The sequence below is a fragment of the Lutjanus erythropterus genome, chromosome 4 (assembly GCF_056507025.1).
Source record: "Lutjanus erythropterus isolate fLutEry1 chromosome 4, fLutEry1.hap2, whole genome shotgun sequence".
In the NCBI taxonomy this organism is placed as follows: Eukaryota; Metazoa; Chordata; class Actinopteri; order Lutjaniformes; family Lutjanidae; genus Lutjanus; species Lutjanus erythropterus.
The window spans coordinates 32,917,839-32,934,354 of record NC_139320.1 but is presented as its reverse complement, the minus strand read 5'-3'; the positions used below and the strand labels follow the sequence as shown (position 1 = coordinate 32,934,354).

General features: G+C 41.1%; 1 protein-coding gene across 2 annotated transcripts in view; it reads right to left on the bottom strand.

Annotated features, from left to right (window-relative positions):
* LOC146328703 (exocyst complex component 3-like protein 2) overlaps positions 1 to 16,516 on the bottom strand; it is a 63,269-nt gene that overhangs the window by 30,073 nt on the left and 16,680 nt on the right. For both annotated transcript variants that reach the window (XM_084717692.1, XM_084717691.1), the window contains exons 2-3: positions 4,409 to 4,924; positions 2,240 to 2,472 (exon numbers count right to left, since the gene is read on the bottom strand). In XM_084717692.1, coding sequence (XP_084573818.1) covers positions 2,240 to 2,472; positions 4,409 to 4,887 — 712 coding nt within the window. In that variant the 5' untranslated portion in view covers positions 4,888 to 4,924. The remainder of the gene's footprint in view (positions 1 to 2,239; positions 2,473 to 4,408; positions 4,925 to 16,516) is intronic.

Here is a 16,516-nt window from a genome sequence, read left to right as displayed (position 1 = left end):
AATGAGTTATTAATCAAAGATCAACAGACAAGACTGTGACCATCACAGGATGTCTGTTGTAGGGTTGAGTTCATCATCATCATCACCACAAATTTTATTTTGAAGGGTCAGGCTCATGATGAGATCAGCGCTGTTACACACAAGTCAGAACACAGCCTCTGATTGGTCGGCAGACTCAACCCAAGGCATCTTGGGATCTCCAGTGGAGAACTACAACAACAACAACAACAACCGTACTGAAGTCTCCAAAAAGCCTGATTACTAAATTTCTGAAAGGGATATAATCACAGCAAAAGAAAAATGTGAAGGTAAAACATTAGTGTTAGCATTAGCTTTTCCTGCACAGCTTGCTGCGGGGCTAACCCCATCACTTTTCCAGCAGCTGGAGATCAACAGCCGAGACTTTTCCTGGTGTTGCTGCAGCTTTTCTGTAACCTGAACTGTACATTTACTGCGACACTGACAACTGACTGCTGAGTTTAAGTCTCACATGTCTTTATGCTCATTGTCCTCTACCTTTATCCTGCACACATTTATGTACTGCCCTGTTCCTTCAAGGAGCAATGCTAATGCCAGTGTTCTTCAATAAAGTCCAGTATAAGATCATTATTAAGGCCGTCCTGTGGGAATACACTGTGGTCATAAAAAAAATCCATATCATCACAGCCCAATCAGATTAATTAACAATGAAAATAAACATTAGTCTGACACAGTGGGAAATATACAGAAGAATAAGTGTTTCAGCATGTAAACAAGGGTGTGGAGGAACTGAGAACACACACACACACACACACACACACACACACACACACACACACACACACACACACTTGAATCATTCATTACAGAACAGCAGAGTAAACAGGCTGCGATAAACAATAGACGCCCTTAAAAAATTTCCAGGACGAGCCCAATACTAATAATGATCACACACACACACACACACACACACACACACACACACACACACACACACACACACACACACACACACACACACTTCCTAGATACATTCCAGTGTCCTTGTGGAAATTCCTGCAGAACTACAGTATCTCAGTCAGAAACAGTCGAACCTGAGGTCACCTTCACTGACCTGCCTGCCTGCTTGTCTGTCTGTCCATCTGTCTGTCTCTCTGTCTCAATGTCTCTATGTGTCTCTCTCTTATTTTCCGCTGTGCATTGTCGTGTCTAAAATAGCTGCAGACTGTCTGCAGGCGTTGATAAGATCAGTCAGGGTGGTATGAAAACAAACTGGACAACAACTTTAACAGAAGGACTGAGAGACAGAGAGAGAGACCCTATACGAGAACATGTGGAGAGTAAGAGAGAGAGCACATTGTTCCTTTACATTAGAAATATTCAGAGAGCAAATGATGCTTAATCATCTCCATCGTCTCATTTGTGAACCACCTATGATCAAAAAAAGCAACGAAATCCACCAAAAATTCAAGATGCAATAAACCTGTGTCTGTCACAAAATTATCTGCACCCAAAGCTCCACTTTATCACTTCACCAGAAGGTAAATGTGCCTCATATAATAACAAGTGACTGTGTATGAAAGAAAACTCTAATGATGGGTCTTGATCCAAAACTGATCTGCTCAAACTGGTCGTGCACAAATTGATTTTCACCAACGAGCAATATGATCCCTGCTGACCCATTAGATTGAGGGCAGTTTGGACCCGGTCAGTGTTGCCACTTGCAAAATATAGAAACATCATTCTGCGCAATGCTGTCACTGCTTTACTACCTCCAACACTGTGATGATGATGTGATTGGTTGCTATAAAGCAAGGTTTTGTTGCGCTTTTACAGATTATGGTACAACACTTGTACTCCCTCATTACCACCCCTGAGGTTCCCTGGACACTCCACTACTCCAGGGACCAACAGACCAGACTGTGGTTCCACTGATCAGGTTTAGTTTTAACATGTATGACTGTTATATCAGGGAGTGTGATCAGGGCGTTCTAATGAAAGCTACGCTGTCACTGCTGCTACAGTTCATACAGTACTTGAAAAGCCCCACCTCCACCCCAGCATCCATCTGCAGGCTGTGAGTCTATGTTTTCCCAGAGGGGAAAATATTATTGTCATCCTCCACCCTCTGAGCCGGGGTTTCCGTGTGGGGAGTGACAAGGTCAAAGAGTGGATGCCAAAGATCCGTTCTCGACATACATTCACACACTCCACTGAAGTTGAGGAAAAACTCAGCGCCTCATTATCTGAGTTTTCTTACCTGACAGTGGCTCTCTGGGTTTGACCTCCTCCACCACCTCCTCCTTCACCGGCTGCTCCTCGGGGCCCTGGGAGGAATGGTCAGCCATGGACTCCCTCTTCCCCAGCTTCCCAAGGCCAACCATCTTCATGAAAGACAGGCGACGGCTGGTGGAGTCACACTCGCTCTCTGTACAGTTCAGCTCGCCGTTGGTGATCGATTCCTTACGGCTATCGCGATATTTCCCCGCAAACCTGGCAGGGACACAGAGGAGGTCATGACTGAGTGAAAGAAGTACCATCTCTGTATTTTATTTCAACAGAAGTTTTTTGTCCTTCTTCAAGCTTAGAAAAATGTCCATCACCATCAAACTTCCCTCATCGTTTATTGTCTGTTCTTGTCTGTTCTTCTCATTCATCCAGGTGATGGTATCTCGAGCTATACAAAGCAAACTAGACAGAACTGAAGAGGCCTTTCAGATGACATGTGGAGCAACCTAAAGCAAGTCCAGTTCCCTTCGTACAGCTGCTCGAGTCTCATTCTTTCTTACATCAACAACTCTTATCATCCCACCTTCCCTAAACATGGTACCTACGTCCCGCTTAACTTCCACAATCTCCCACCTTCTTCCAACCTTACCTGGGACTAACGACCTGTCATATCCCCATTCTCCAACTTTTACCTGTCTCTGTACTAATGAAACAAAATGCATGGTCTTCAATGGTCCAGAATTTACTTTAAAGTTGCCAGACCCTCAAAATCTTCTCCCCCAGTGGGTCAGAACTCAAATCATCTCCTATAAGAACTTTGAATCTGGCACAATAGTTCTTTCCTTCTTAAATGCACATCAACAGACTGCTGTCCAAAGTCAGATCAAGACGGTATCCTGCACCGTAATAAAACCTCCTTTGCCCACACTGCAAACCACATCTCAGGTAAAACGACAATTCTTTCAATCTAGGATAGATTATGGCAACGCAATCTACAAGCATGCCTGCAAAAATCTTCTCACTAAGCTGGATGTTATCCACCATACTGCAACCTTTCATCACTGTGAACAGCTGGCCATCACTCCAGGCCTCCTTGTCCCCGCTCACTACTCATTACCTCTGACGGTAACCGCAATTCACATTCTAAGAAACTCATTAGTATGGTCATAGTCCACAGTTTCTTTGGCTGTTACTCGTTCCAGTTTGTTGCTCTTCATGACTGGAATGTGCTGCAGAACATTCATTCTGTTCCCTCCTTTAATAACTCATTACAAGAAGCAGTTTCTGATCACTGCTCCTGCTTCTGCTTTGGCTTTTCTGGAACACAGTAAATAGATCTAAGTTGTATACTTGCATACTACAAATGCGGGGAAGTATAAGAAGTCAACAAGCTGCCACTGGTGAGGTGGCGTTTCCTTACAGTATGCATGCTGTCACAATAGTTGTCCTATTTTCTACTTTTATATGTATGTCTTCTGTAACATGACTTTAGACAATGATGTCTAGAAAGTCTGCTGGCTGATGAAACAGTGATGGAAAACTTCCAAAACAGACCTGCACACGCTGCCCTCTGTCTGAGACCATACACTGAACATACAGGACTAAGAAGCTCCCCAGAACTGGATCCAGAATATTAACAGAAATCCATTTATCTATTTCTGGTGACATCTAACTACTATGTGAAATTTGAAAAATGTTAATATCACCATTCAAAAGGTACCTTCATCAGTTACTGAGGGGCATCTGGTTAAATAAAGCTGAAAAATGATAAAAAATATTTCGGTATCTCAAGAAACACCAATCATCCATCCCTTATTACCTTAAAAACTTCCCTCATCGTTCTTTTCCTTAAAAAAGCTCCCTTCATTTCTGTTCATAAACCCTCATCATACCTTTAGACTAAAACAAACTTCACATGGCCCTTTTCATTTCAACAAACTCCCTTCACACTTTTTTTACCTTTTTTACCTTTACAGCAGCAAACTTCTCTTATCCACTGTAAACTCAAAAATGGTGACAGAAAAGTCCCCTCATCAAGAACTTCAACAAGCTCCAATCATCACCTCTTCACCTAAACAAACTCTGATCCCTTCTTCCACCTCATCTTGACAGATTTTAGCCATCTTCTTAAATAAACTCCAACCTCGACACACAGCTTTTATCTGTCTTTATATAATTCATGGCTTTAATTTGTGTTCACCTCAACAGACTTCCTTCAGAGCTCCTCCTCCCCCTCTTCTTCTTCTCTCCAGGTGATGGCGTTCCTTGCAGCGACCCCTGTGGCGAGGGCGTTTCACTTCCTTTGCTCCTCCCTGACATCCTCAGGGTCTTGCCCAGCTTTCCCAGAGTCTTCAGCGGGGATTTGAACTTCAATGATCCCTTCCCTGAACTTCCGCCTCCACTTCCACTCCCTTTCTTCCCCTCATTGGCCTCGTTCTCGTCCTCCTCATCCTCGAACGGGTTGCGGTCCCTTGGCCCGTCGCCGTCCAGGAGCGAGCTGCCCGGTGACCAGTGGTTGCTGTGGCCACCGTTGCCATGGAGGTTGTCATCATCATCAAAGGGGTTGTGGTGGTGGTGGTGGGGGGTGATGTTGAGGCTCATCCTGCGCAGAATCAAAGCGTTGTCTAGAGTCGGACCACCGCCTTTCAGGCGCACTGGGAGGTTTTTGAGGATGGGCATGATGGAGCTGAGGGAGGGGGGACAGGGAGGGAGGAACCTGGGGAGGAAGGGGAGAGAGATCAATCAATGAATTAATCAATCAAAGAGCTGAAACTGATTTAGTCCAGTAATTTTACTAGACATTTTGATGACTTTTGATGTCTTTTTCTACTGGACAGGCTGAAGTTTTAAAACCACTCAACAATGGAAAAAGGTAAAAGAAAAACATCAACTAGAAGGCCAATCAGAAGGCGCCAAATCACTTAAACAAAGAATAATTAGTGTATCTGCCCCGTGATTCTGATCTGCTCCAAAATTTAACAGGTCCTTCCTCTGCCCATGCTTGAAAAATCAAGTTGGTAGTTTTTCTGTAACCCTGTTGACAACAAGTCAAGTGATGCAAGTGTTGCACAACCTGTAAAATATGAACATGCAATTTTTTGGTTCCAACTTAGAACCAACTTTTCAGGTTCAAACCAATTTAGTTTTGGTTGAACTGCTCCAAAGGGTTCAAAATAATGTTCACAATTTAGAACTAAACCAGTTCCATATTGGTGGAAATGGTTTGCTAGTGCTGACGGAACCGTTACAACACCTTTACCTGGAACACACACCTGAAGAACACACCTGTTGGGGGAAGTTACTCTACTGATAACCCTGCACCCTCACTGAGACCGTCAGTTACACTTTATGACCAACTGTCAGATAACACAGAGGTCACGACTGAAGCACACACACACTCACACTATGGTGACATACGGTCACCGTGGCAACACATCCGTCTCCTCCTCCTCCTCCTCTTCCTGAGAGATGCCAAGTTCAGTTCATGTCGAGGAGGGTGAGGGTCACATGAATCAAACAGACCTCAATCTTTCTTTTCTTTGGAAAAATGACATTCGTCTCTTACTAAGATATTGATCTGTTAGCTGCCCAAACTAGCTAACAGCCAAGCAGTGCTACAAAGTAACTAAGTACATCTACTTGAGTACTGTAGTGAAGTACAAATCTGAGGTGCGTGTACCTGAATAATTCAATTTTATGGTACTTTATACACTGCACCTTAAGTATTTCACCCAAAAATTAAACTTCAGTCATTATCTACTGACCCTCATGCTGATTAAAGGTTTTGTTTGAAAACTGGTCACCATTCACTTTAATTGTTCAGGTGATTCTGTAACACTGTTTTCCTGTGAAACTCCAGCAGAGTTTTGTGGACTAAAAAACTAAACCTGACCTTCAACTGGCATGAGGGTGAGGAGATACTGACTGAATACAGCTGCTCATAGTTCTCCTGCAATCTTTAAACAAGAGAAGAGTGCAAGAGAACTTTTATAGCTCATCAAGAATTATAAATTTGGTGCCCGTCATTCATCTTTTTATACATTTGTTTGGGCGACTTCAAGCCTTTCTACTAGGGCTGCACAATTACTCAAAATTTTATCCAAGTTGCCAATATGACCGTCTGCAATTTTTAAATCACAGGAGGTAAAATGTTGGAGTCGTGTTTGTGTCACCTGATGAATATTGACTCTTTAAGCTCTGTTTTTGGTCTCCACCATCTGCTGAATGAAATATCTGTTTCTTTAGCTGCCAAATGCTCCAAAAATGATCATTATATATAGCTTTGGCAAATGTAGTACTTTATAATTTATATTTCTTAGTTCTTCTATGTTATCTTTATTTGTATAAGAATTCTATTGTCACACACCCCTTTTTTCTACCTGTTCTTGTTGAGCTGCTGTAACATATCAGGGTTATCGTCTCTTATTACCTCTAATATTGAAATCATATCACAATTGCAATATCAATCAAAATAATTGCAATTGGATTTTTTTTTTCAAATCATTAAACCCTAATTTTAACCATCAAGGTGTTCAAAATCCTTAACACGGCTACTGTCACTTTATAATCTAATTATTTAAAGCAGAAGTTCAAACTAAAGTTCAACAGAAGATTTGTTGATTTTGGTAATGAATGAGATCAAAGTGTCGTGTGTGTGAGTTAACCCTTTATGAAGCGCATAAAGACACACAGGTGTGTTAATAACAAACAATGGCTGAAGATGTTTGGACCTGCATCACGCTGTCGGTGTGTGTCCCTTTATGTGAACACACCCAGACTGACCCTTCAGATCATCCACATTCTTGAGAAACTGCGCTCACACCCACCTTTACCGAGCCAACAAGGTAAAGTTTAACCAGCAAACTGCACTGCAATTCAGGACCTGACTTTAGACCATAGCAACGGAAAAAAAAAAACAGACTAATACAACAATAGTTCAGCCTCTGTTAGCAGTTGACTCACTCAAGGACATCTGGAACTTCCTCAAGGACCTTCAAACCTCATCAGTTACAGAAAAAGGTCTATGAACCGCCTCTGGAACATTTTTCATTTTTCAGTCGTCAACTGGTCTGACGGCCCATTATTCCAAAACTCCAGTAGTCCACAAAATGTCCTTCGACCTTTCTGACCTTCCACTGAATGACATTCAAGTGTTTTACTGTCCCAGACAGATTTCCAATGTCCAGATAAAATAATGAGAATTTTACATGAGACATCATGAGACATTTCTGAGGATGGTGAAGAGACAGCAGGACAACTAATGTTATCATTAGCCTACATTAGCTTGGTCACATCCAGTGTATTTTACTTTCATGCTAAATGTGTGTGTGAACAATCTTCTGAACTGAACATGTAAGACAAAGCAATAAATATCTAAATAAATAGAAAAACCTATATGAGAGTAACTTTTATTTTTTGAGGTGATGTTTTGGTGGAGGCTGCTCAAGTTCCACTGATACAGAACCAACAGTTTGTCCAGTTGACGCTTAGAGGAAAGGTTTATAAAATCTAGCCTCCTGGAGGATAAAATTTTGAGAGAAATTACTTTCGAAGCTTTACAAAGTTGTGTGAGAGTTAATAACCCTTCAGGGAGACTGTGTGTTTTCAGAGCGATGCACTTTCTGTCCAAGGGGACATTTTTCTGACTATTTGGTTTTCAGTATTAGTGGGCCATCAGACCTTCAAGGACCAGTCAGACTGTCCAAAGTAACAGAAAATCCTGCTCTCTGATTGGCTGGAAGATGTCTGCTTGAAGGTCACTGCACCAGGTAACCATAGCAACAGCACAGAATCTCCAGTTAGCAGTTAACTAAGCAGACTGTGATGTTAAAGTGACACAAACGCAGACATTTGGTAGAACACAGTCTGACATACATGTGATGACATAATGATGACATGTACAGCATGTCACTGACTGAGCCGCTCCTCAGTGAGCAGGTCAACAGGAAGCTGCTGTCAGGTCCCGCCCATGTAATAAAGCAGCTGATGTCACATGTTGCCACGACGATGAACCATTAAGACATAAAGTGATCAAACATTAACGGAGCAGAGATCAGCTCTGTAATGATTTACGGAAAACTTCTGAATGGTTCAACAGAAATCTGCCTGCAGGCTGTTCAAAATGATTCTTCTTATCACGACAGTTTTTAATGTGCAAATACTGATAAGAGTTTAATAAATGACATGATAATCTGACAGATTTACGTCCAACATGTCTCCTGGGAGGATTTTTATATGAAAATACCAATGAAGACAGGATGCTGAGACCAGATTCTTCATATTTTGAAATCAGTGAAAAAGTGATTCATTAACAAAAGTTATAAAATGTTTCACAATAAAAGCATGTAGCACAAAATATTACACAAGACAAAAACACAAGAGAAACCAAACTGAATCAGTCATTTGAACTGGATGAGAGAATTCAAAAAGGTCAATAATTCCAGCTTTCGCTGAACAGTTAGCCAAACTGATTATCTGACCTTCTGTTTTCTGCAGAAACAAGATGTGAACACAACATTAACATTTCATCACCTTCAAAGCCTCAAAAAGTTGCTTATTTCCAAATCCAACAGTCAGAACAACATGATCACTAGAGATGCACAATATGGGCTTTTTTCAGCCCATATTGATAACCAATAATTATGTGCTTCTCATGACCAATACTGATAGGATGGATGATAATTCGACAAATTTGTTGTTTAAAAAAAAAAGGTCATATAAGCTAGTTTACGCACACCCAGGTTAAAAAGGGCTGAGATGTAGTGAGCAAAGTTGTAAGATTTAATATTCAATAACTCTGACTGAACCAAATCTTCACTAGACATCATTATTACAACAAAAACAAAGGGCATATTCTGATCATTTCATTATTATTTTCATTATTATAAATAATATATAAATTTCCAATTAATGGCTGATAATTTGTCTGCCCCAATATCTATCATGCACACACACATATATATATATGGTCAATCACTTCGTCGTTGAGTCGTGTTTGTGTCACCTGATGAATATTCACTGTTCTCTTTTAGCTCAGTTTTTGGTCTCCACCACCTGCTCAGTCTCTGTCTCTTTAGCTGCTAAATGCTCCAAAATGTTGACCAGCTCGTCTCTCACTGTGTCTGTCTGCTGTTTGTTTGTGATCAGCAGCTTTTGCAGCTTTTTCTCTGGAAATGACACTGTGAGAACGCTGACAGTGAACCAGAACAGATAAACAATGAGCTGAAACTCACAGTAAACCTCCATGAAGCTGAGAGGAGCTGCAGATTCAGCTGATCATTCATCACCACAGAGTGCTGCCCTCTAGTGTCCAAAAAACACAGGGAAGAACCTCGTACCAAAGACTTGAAAGTTTCTTTGAAGTTCAGGTTCTGAGATGAACCAGGTCAGAGTGGAAAAGAGCTAATTGTGATCTGTTGCCATGGTTACGGAAAACTGTTTTTAACAAAAGAGAGAAATTTAGTGTATTCAGTGTGTGTGTGTGTGTGTGTGTGTGTGTGTGTGTGTGTGCGTGTGTGTGTGCGTGTGTGGGAGCGGATGTTGATCATGTTGTTGGTTCTGCAGTCTCACCAACTCAGGACACACTGCTGCTGCCAGAAATAGACACACACACACACAAACACACTGTGGACACACTTGTAAAGGAAAGTATTACACACACAGACGTATGAGCACTGAGGAAGCTACACACACACACACATACACATACGCTTTGGGCACAGCGTGGAGGGTAAAGTGGGAAGTGATTCAGCGGTGTTGGTTCCATAAATACCCAGCAGCCCCGGCGGCGGGCTCAGGAAACCCACGCGGAGGCCGGCGGCGCTCACACACAACCTGTTTTCTTCAAGAGGGTCGCAGGGCATCGCGGAAGCTTCTGGACACAAACAATGGGAGCGGAAAGGACAGCGATAGTGTGACGGACAGAGGCGAGGACGCCTGGGTCTCTGCTGCTCACCGCCGGGCGTGGTCCAATCACAACCAGGAGCAGGGTGGCAGGACGACCACACACACGTTCTGAGTCTGAGACCCCGATACAGATACTGCACTGAACATTTTAGGACCATAGCTCATTCATGCTAACATGCTAATTAAGCAGCGCGGCTAACGTCAGGTCAGGGGTCTGCAACCTTTAGCTCCTCTCCAGTGACTCCCTGAGACTCTGACAAAAAATTATATGGAAACAAACATTTTAATATTCATGTATCATTGTTGTAGGTCTACACGAAAAACAAAAATAGTTGAGAAAACTCAAACTTTCAGGACAGTGTACTACAATACACTACGATTACTGGGTTCTTTCTTTTTTCTTTTTTTCTTTTGACTTAAAAATATTGATATTGAATCAATGATGTCTGTGATTCAGCATGTTCTTTGTCTTGATATTGTTTATGTTACACAATGATATGAGCTTACAGCACACTGAGCAAAGTACATGCTTGGTTGAAATATGTATAAAAAAAAAAACTTAAGTCAAACAGCCCATCATGAACAAACTGCTCTAATTATTAACAACAGAAAATTAATCGGCTCCCCTGTGTTGATCATCAATTAGATATTTGAGTCGTGTTTCAAACACAAATGTAAAATACTGTCATTGTCATTTTCTCCAGTGACTCACATCTGCTCTTTTATTTCACTGTAAACTAAATATCTATTTAAAGTTTCATCACAAAACAATATGATATCAGTTCTTTGGACAATGATGTGATATTTGCTGATATCACAAAGTCAAGATTTCGGTTTTATTTGGAACAATATCATACATTCGTTAAATGCAAGCATTTATATCTGTCAACGAAATCGACGAAATCATGACTGAACAGTTTTACGACTGAGCACTGTGCTGCCCTGCTGCCAGAAAGGTAAAGAGGAGAAAATATTATAAATATAGTGTACACGTAATACTGATTTTTTTAGAGTACATGTAGCTGCTGAGGGCGGCACGGTGGTGCAGTGGTTAGCATTACCGCCTCACAGCAAGAAGGTCCTGAGTTCGATCCCCCGGCTTGCTGGGGCAGGACCTTTCTGTGCGGAGTTTGCATGTTCTCCACGTGTCTGCGTGGGTTCTCTCCGGGTTCTCCGGCTTCCTCCCACAGTCCAAAGACATGCATGCTAGGTTAATTGGTGATTCTAAATTGCCCGTAGGTGTGAATGTGAGTCTGAGTGGTTGTCTGTCTATGTGTCAGCCCTGTGATGAACTGGCGACTTGTCCAGGGTGAACCCCGCCTCTCACCCAATGTCAGCTGGGATGGACTCCAGCAGCGGTTACAGAAAATGAATGAATGAATGAATGAATGTTGCTGCTGACTCTGTCCACAGCAGGACACCGATTAGCTTCCTACACCAGTAACTCCTGCTGCTTTGTCAAACTGGGGTCGTGTCGACCTCCATCTACTGCAGGTAACACACTGACTGTGGAGAAGAACCTCGTAGAACCACACTGCAGATCATCTGAACTGTTCCTTTAATCTCAGATATTTAAAACAGACATCAGTAACTGACTGCAGACACACACACACACACACACACACTGTGTTTTGTGTGTGTGTGTGTGTGTGTGTGTGTGTGTGTGTGTGTGTGTGTGTGTGTGTGTGTGTGTGTGTCTCGTCCTCATGTGGACACGTTCAACATGACATTTAACATCGTGTGAAGGTGACGAGGTCGTGACCTTCAACGTCACCAAACACAAACAGGAAACCAGGAAGAGAAGCAGATATCCAATCAGACGCCAGCACAAACCTCAGCCTTGACCTGCAGTATGGGTGGACAGTGTGTGTGGTGTGTGTGTGTGTGTGTGTGTGTGTGTGTGTGTGTGTGTGTGTGTGTGTGTGTGTGTTTCATGACTAATGGCTGCAGTGATAATCAGCTGATGGATGTGTTCTGAAGGAAACAGTGAGAACAGTCTCTCCAGTCAAAAATAAAAACAGGAATCATTTTATTTAACGAACTGACAGCTGATCACTGACGTCCTCCTCTTCCTCCTCCTCCACCTCTTCCTCCTCTTCCTCCTGCTTCTGTTCAAACTTTATCTGTTTCCTTTAAATATCTAACTAATGACGTCCGCCATGTTTCTGTGCATTATACAACTGAACAAACACACTGACTACAGACTGTATATGAGGTCAGAGTAGAACTGACTGATTATAAAGGACATTTTAAAGGTCCAGTGCAGATTTACAGGAATTTATTGTTATTTATTGGATTTATTTGAGGATTTACTCTCAGAAATGTAATATAATCAGTTGGATTGTTGCAGCGCTGGAGCTCCAAAAGGGCTCAATGACAAACTTCCACTTTATGTTGCATTATAAATTATTATCTGATGTGATTTTTTTTTTTCTAAAAGGATTGATTTATTAGAAATAAATACCCACCCTCAGTTGGTGCATTCTGGAGTTGGGTATCTACTAAATATAATAAATGATCATAAATTCTGCAACACCTTAACAGAAAGAATCAAACATGACGTTTTTAAAATTTTCACTGTGTTTTTTGAAGAATATTCATATCCCTTCATATCTACAGAGGGAGCAGCTCCTGTGGCCGCCATGTTGAACCGCCATGTTTCTACAGTGGCTCAGAAGAGATAAATCAAACACTGGATCTACAGACAACCCTTCACATTCTGCACGAGTTTCTGTTGGTTCTCTTCCACACTTGGAAAAGGAAGATGAGACGAGGTGTCTGCAGTCTGAAAAATCATCAGTAGATGCCACTAAAGCCTACAGACTGGTCCTTTAAATATATTTTCCTGGTTACATAGGGGAGACTGGGGACAATAGTAACATATTTAAAATACTTTCCTTAATAAGATACAGAGTAGTTGAAATACACCAGTCATCTTTTGATTTAAGAGACATACATATGATTTATTCTCACTAATAAGGACCAGACCTGGAAAGAAAATCAGAAACAATGAGCGTTGTACAATCATCCCCTGTTACAACTGACCCCAGTCTTCCCTACTTCTACTTTTACTCGTGACAAAGTAGTTTTACAGGGTAGTATGTGTATTTTTACTGCAGTAAAGGAAGTCAAAGAAAAAATACTTCCTCCATCACTGAATACATTTTCTTAATGATTTGTGTTTAATCTGTAAATAAATAAACAAACAAATAAAGCTAACTGTCCCAGGATGTTAGCAGCAGCTGCTTTTGACTCCAGCTGAACTAATTAGTACCCTATGTACACACACACACGCACACACACTCACACACACACACACACACACACACAGCTGATCTGTTGTGTTTACACACACAGTCTGTGTGAGATGGAATCTGCTGGTAACTGACTGGAATGATAAGTGGACAGTTTGATGTAGAAACATGTCTCTGTCTCTGACAGGACGTCAGTGTGGCGACTCGCTGTGGTCGCTCTGCTGAGTCACTGCAGAGATTTTCTGCTGCTTCTCGTCTCACAGCTCCAATCGAACAAAGTAAATCATTTTTAATAACTGACAGACCAACGGAGAGTCTGTGAGTGGAAGGATCACTGTGTCAGGACGAGAACTGCAACTATTATTCTCATTCTGCAGTTTATTTTCATTATTAATCCTTTAGAAGATAAAATTTTAAATTTTAATTTGGCCGATCCCGATTTCCAATTTTTTTTAGGGTCTGACCTGCCAATTCCGATTTTCAGTTTTTCTGTGTGGTGTGTATTAGAGTGTTATTTCAGATTCATCAAAGCCGCACAATAACTTAAACAAACAGATGGAGGCAGCAGCAGACCAACAACTCCTGTGTTCTGTGAGATAAAATGACCGTTTTTGTCAGTGGCGTTTGGTTGGTTTGCAGAGAGTGATATTTGTCTTATATAATGGTGGTTTCCTGTCTGAAAAGTCTGTCTGACAGAAAGAATAAAGAGGTGAAAATAATCATATAATCAATAATCAAATAATCAAAACTTTTTTCTGTTTAGGTTCACATTGTTTAGTGGAATAAGGGTTGCAGCTCGTGTCAGTGTCGTAAAGAAACACTTTAAAAACAGAACAAGTGGACAAAATCTGACTTTTACTCCACAGTTACTGGATCCTGTGCCTGGAGCAATATAGCTGAGAAACCTATCACAATAGTGAAGTTTCACATCAGTTGATATCAATAATTATTGATCATGTAGGTTGTGGCTGACAACATGTTGTGGACTCCATTTTGACCAAAAATCTAATAATAAATAATATTGATTAATTAATCTTGTCTTAATCTTGTGCTCAACATGTTTGGACATATTTTTCAATCTGTCAGTCATTTTCTCCACTAATTGATTAATTGCTTGGTCCATAAAATGTCAGAAAATGTTTCTAAAAATAAAAAGATGACATCCTAAAATGTCTTGTTTTGTCCACAAGTCAGTCATCATGATTTCAATCGGATAATCAATAATCACAGATCAGTTCCACTCAGCCTGTCTGAGACGTCACAGAGAGGTGGCTGATGGGACTTTGGAGCCACTAAAGTTCTTTTTATCAGAGCGGCTCTCATCAATCATCTACAGTCTGATCTCTGATCAGCTCAGGGCCGGAACGTCTCTGTCGTTTCTTTGTCTGTCTTGTGCTCTTATTTTGAAATCTTCTCCTGCTGAACTTGTTTGCAGTAAATCTTTTGCGTAATATTGGACGAGAAGTTTTCTGTTTATGAGACAGTTAATCGCTGCGGCAACATTTTGCCTTCAGGCTTTTATTTTTCACATCTGCTTTTATTTTGACGACTTCAGGGATCTTTCTGTTTCCTGCTTCTTGCCTCACAGGATCAGGTTGAAGTCATAGTTCAGGTCTTGTCAACACTGTGCCTGTAATCTGTATTAAATTATCAAAATGATTCAGGGGAGAATCAAGAAGCAAATCCTCACATCTGTGAGCCGTGAAATGATTTTTACTGGAAAAATGACCTCAATCATCTCAGTTCTACTCTGAGCTTCAGCTGGAACACGTTCTGCATCGAGTCACTGGGTTCTGGCAGCAGAGTGTCCGCAAATGTTATCTAACGAAGAAATATTAGATTTATTTTAATATCTGTGATGGACAAATGAGATGGAAGAGAGAAAATAAGTTTTCATGAGGTTGGACGTCTGACTGACAAGTTTCAACCTAAACAGACGGAACAAGAAGACACAGAAAAGACGATTCATTGGTGGATCCATCAGTGTGTCTCAAGCAGGACAGACGGGACCAAATGAAAACAATGGAACAAGACAAGAAAAGATGTAGAAGACAAAAACATGTAACAATGTAAAAGACGTAACAAGATGTAAATGACAGAAAAAGACAACAAAATGAAAAAGACGTAACAAGACAAAAAAGATGAAAAGATGTGATAAAAAACAAAACAAGATATACAAGATATAGCAAGACAAAAAAGACGAGGAAGACATGATGACAAAAAAGATGCAAAAGACAAAAAGACAAAACTATGTGACAAAATAAAAGATGTAACATGATGAAAAAGACGTCTTTTTATGTCCTGTTGGAACTTCATTTCCATCTGTCCTGTGTGATGTCCTCTGATGGATCCTCCAGTCAATCGTCTTTTCTATGTCTTATTGTTTCGTCCATTTAGGTTGAAATCAGTCTTGATGTTGGAAGGCGGCGCACAATGATGAAAAATAACAATAATCAATAATTCACCTCAGAGTCATTAAAACTAAAGTAATGAGTCTATTCAGAAAATACGAGGAGGAGAAAGTTCAGATATTTGTGTTCAGATGAGAAAAGAATTACTGAAGTACAAATACCTGAAAACTCTACTTAAGTACAGTAACTAAGTATTTGTACTTAGTTAATTCCCACCTCTGTGAACAACGTGATGTTTTAAAGGGCGAAGACAAAACATTAGACGTTTTCTGAGAGACAGATGGACAGTTAACAGTCAGGACACACAGAGGACAAACTCCTCTGTGACTCCGGTAACAATAATAAGAACCAGTTGCATAAGTTTGCCTGCAGGCAGAGACAGACCGCTGAGAGAACGTGATGTGGGCACCAGCAGAACAAGTGAAGAACACATGGTGACAGACAGGAGGACGCTCACCCTCACACGCCAACACAAATTATCAAATAATCAAACTCGGTTTTAGTGAGGTCACAGTTACCCACGCTGCATCTGTGTCTCATTAAGTAAAAACTGCCTGCTCAGCATCGTTCTGAGGGAAAACAGCTGTTGAAGAGAAATGTAATATTATCTTCTCCCTGCAGAGAGGAATGTGGCTGTTGAGTAAATCTGTGCTCGCTGGTGAAGAGCAGCTGGGACAGAACAGAGGTCAGAGGACGACTCACGACATGAGAACACTGAGACGTTCTCCAGAATCACCC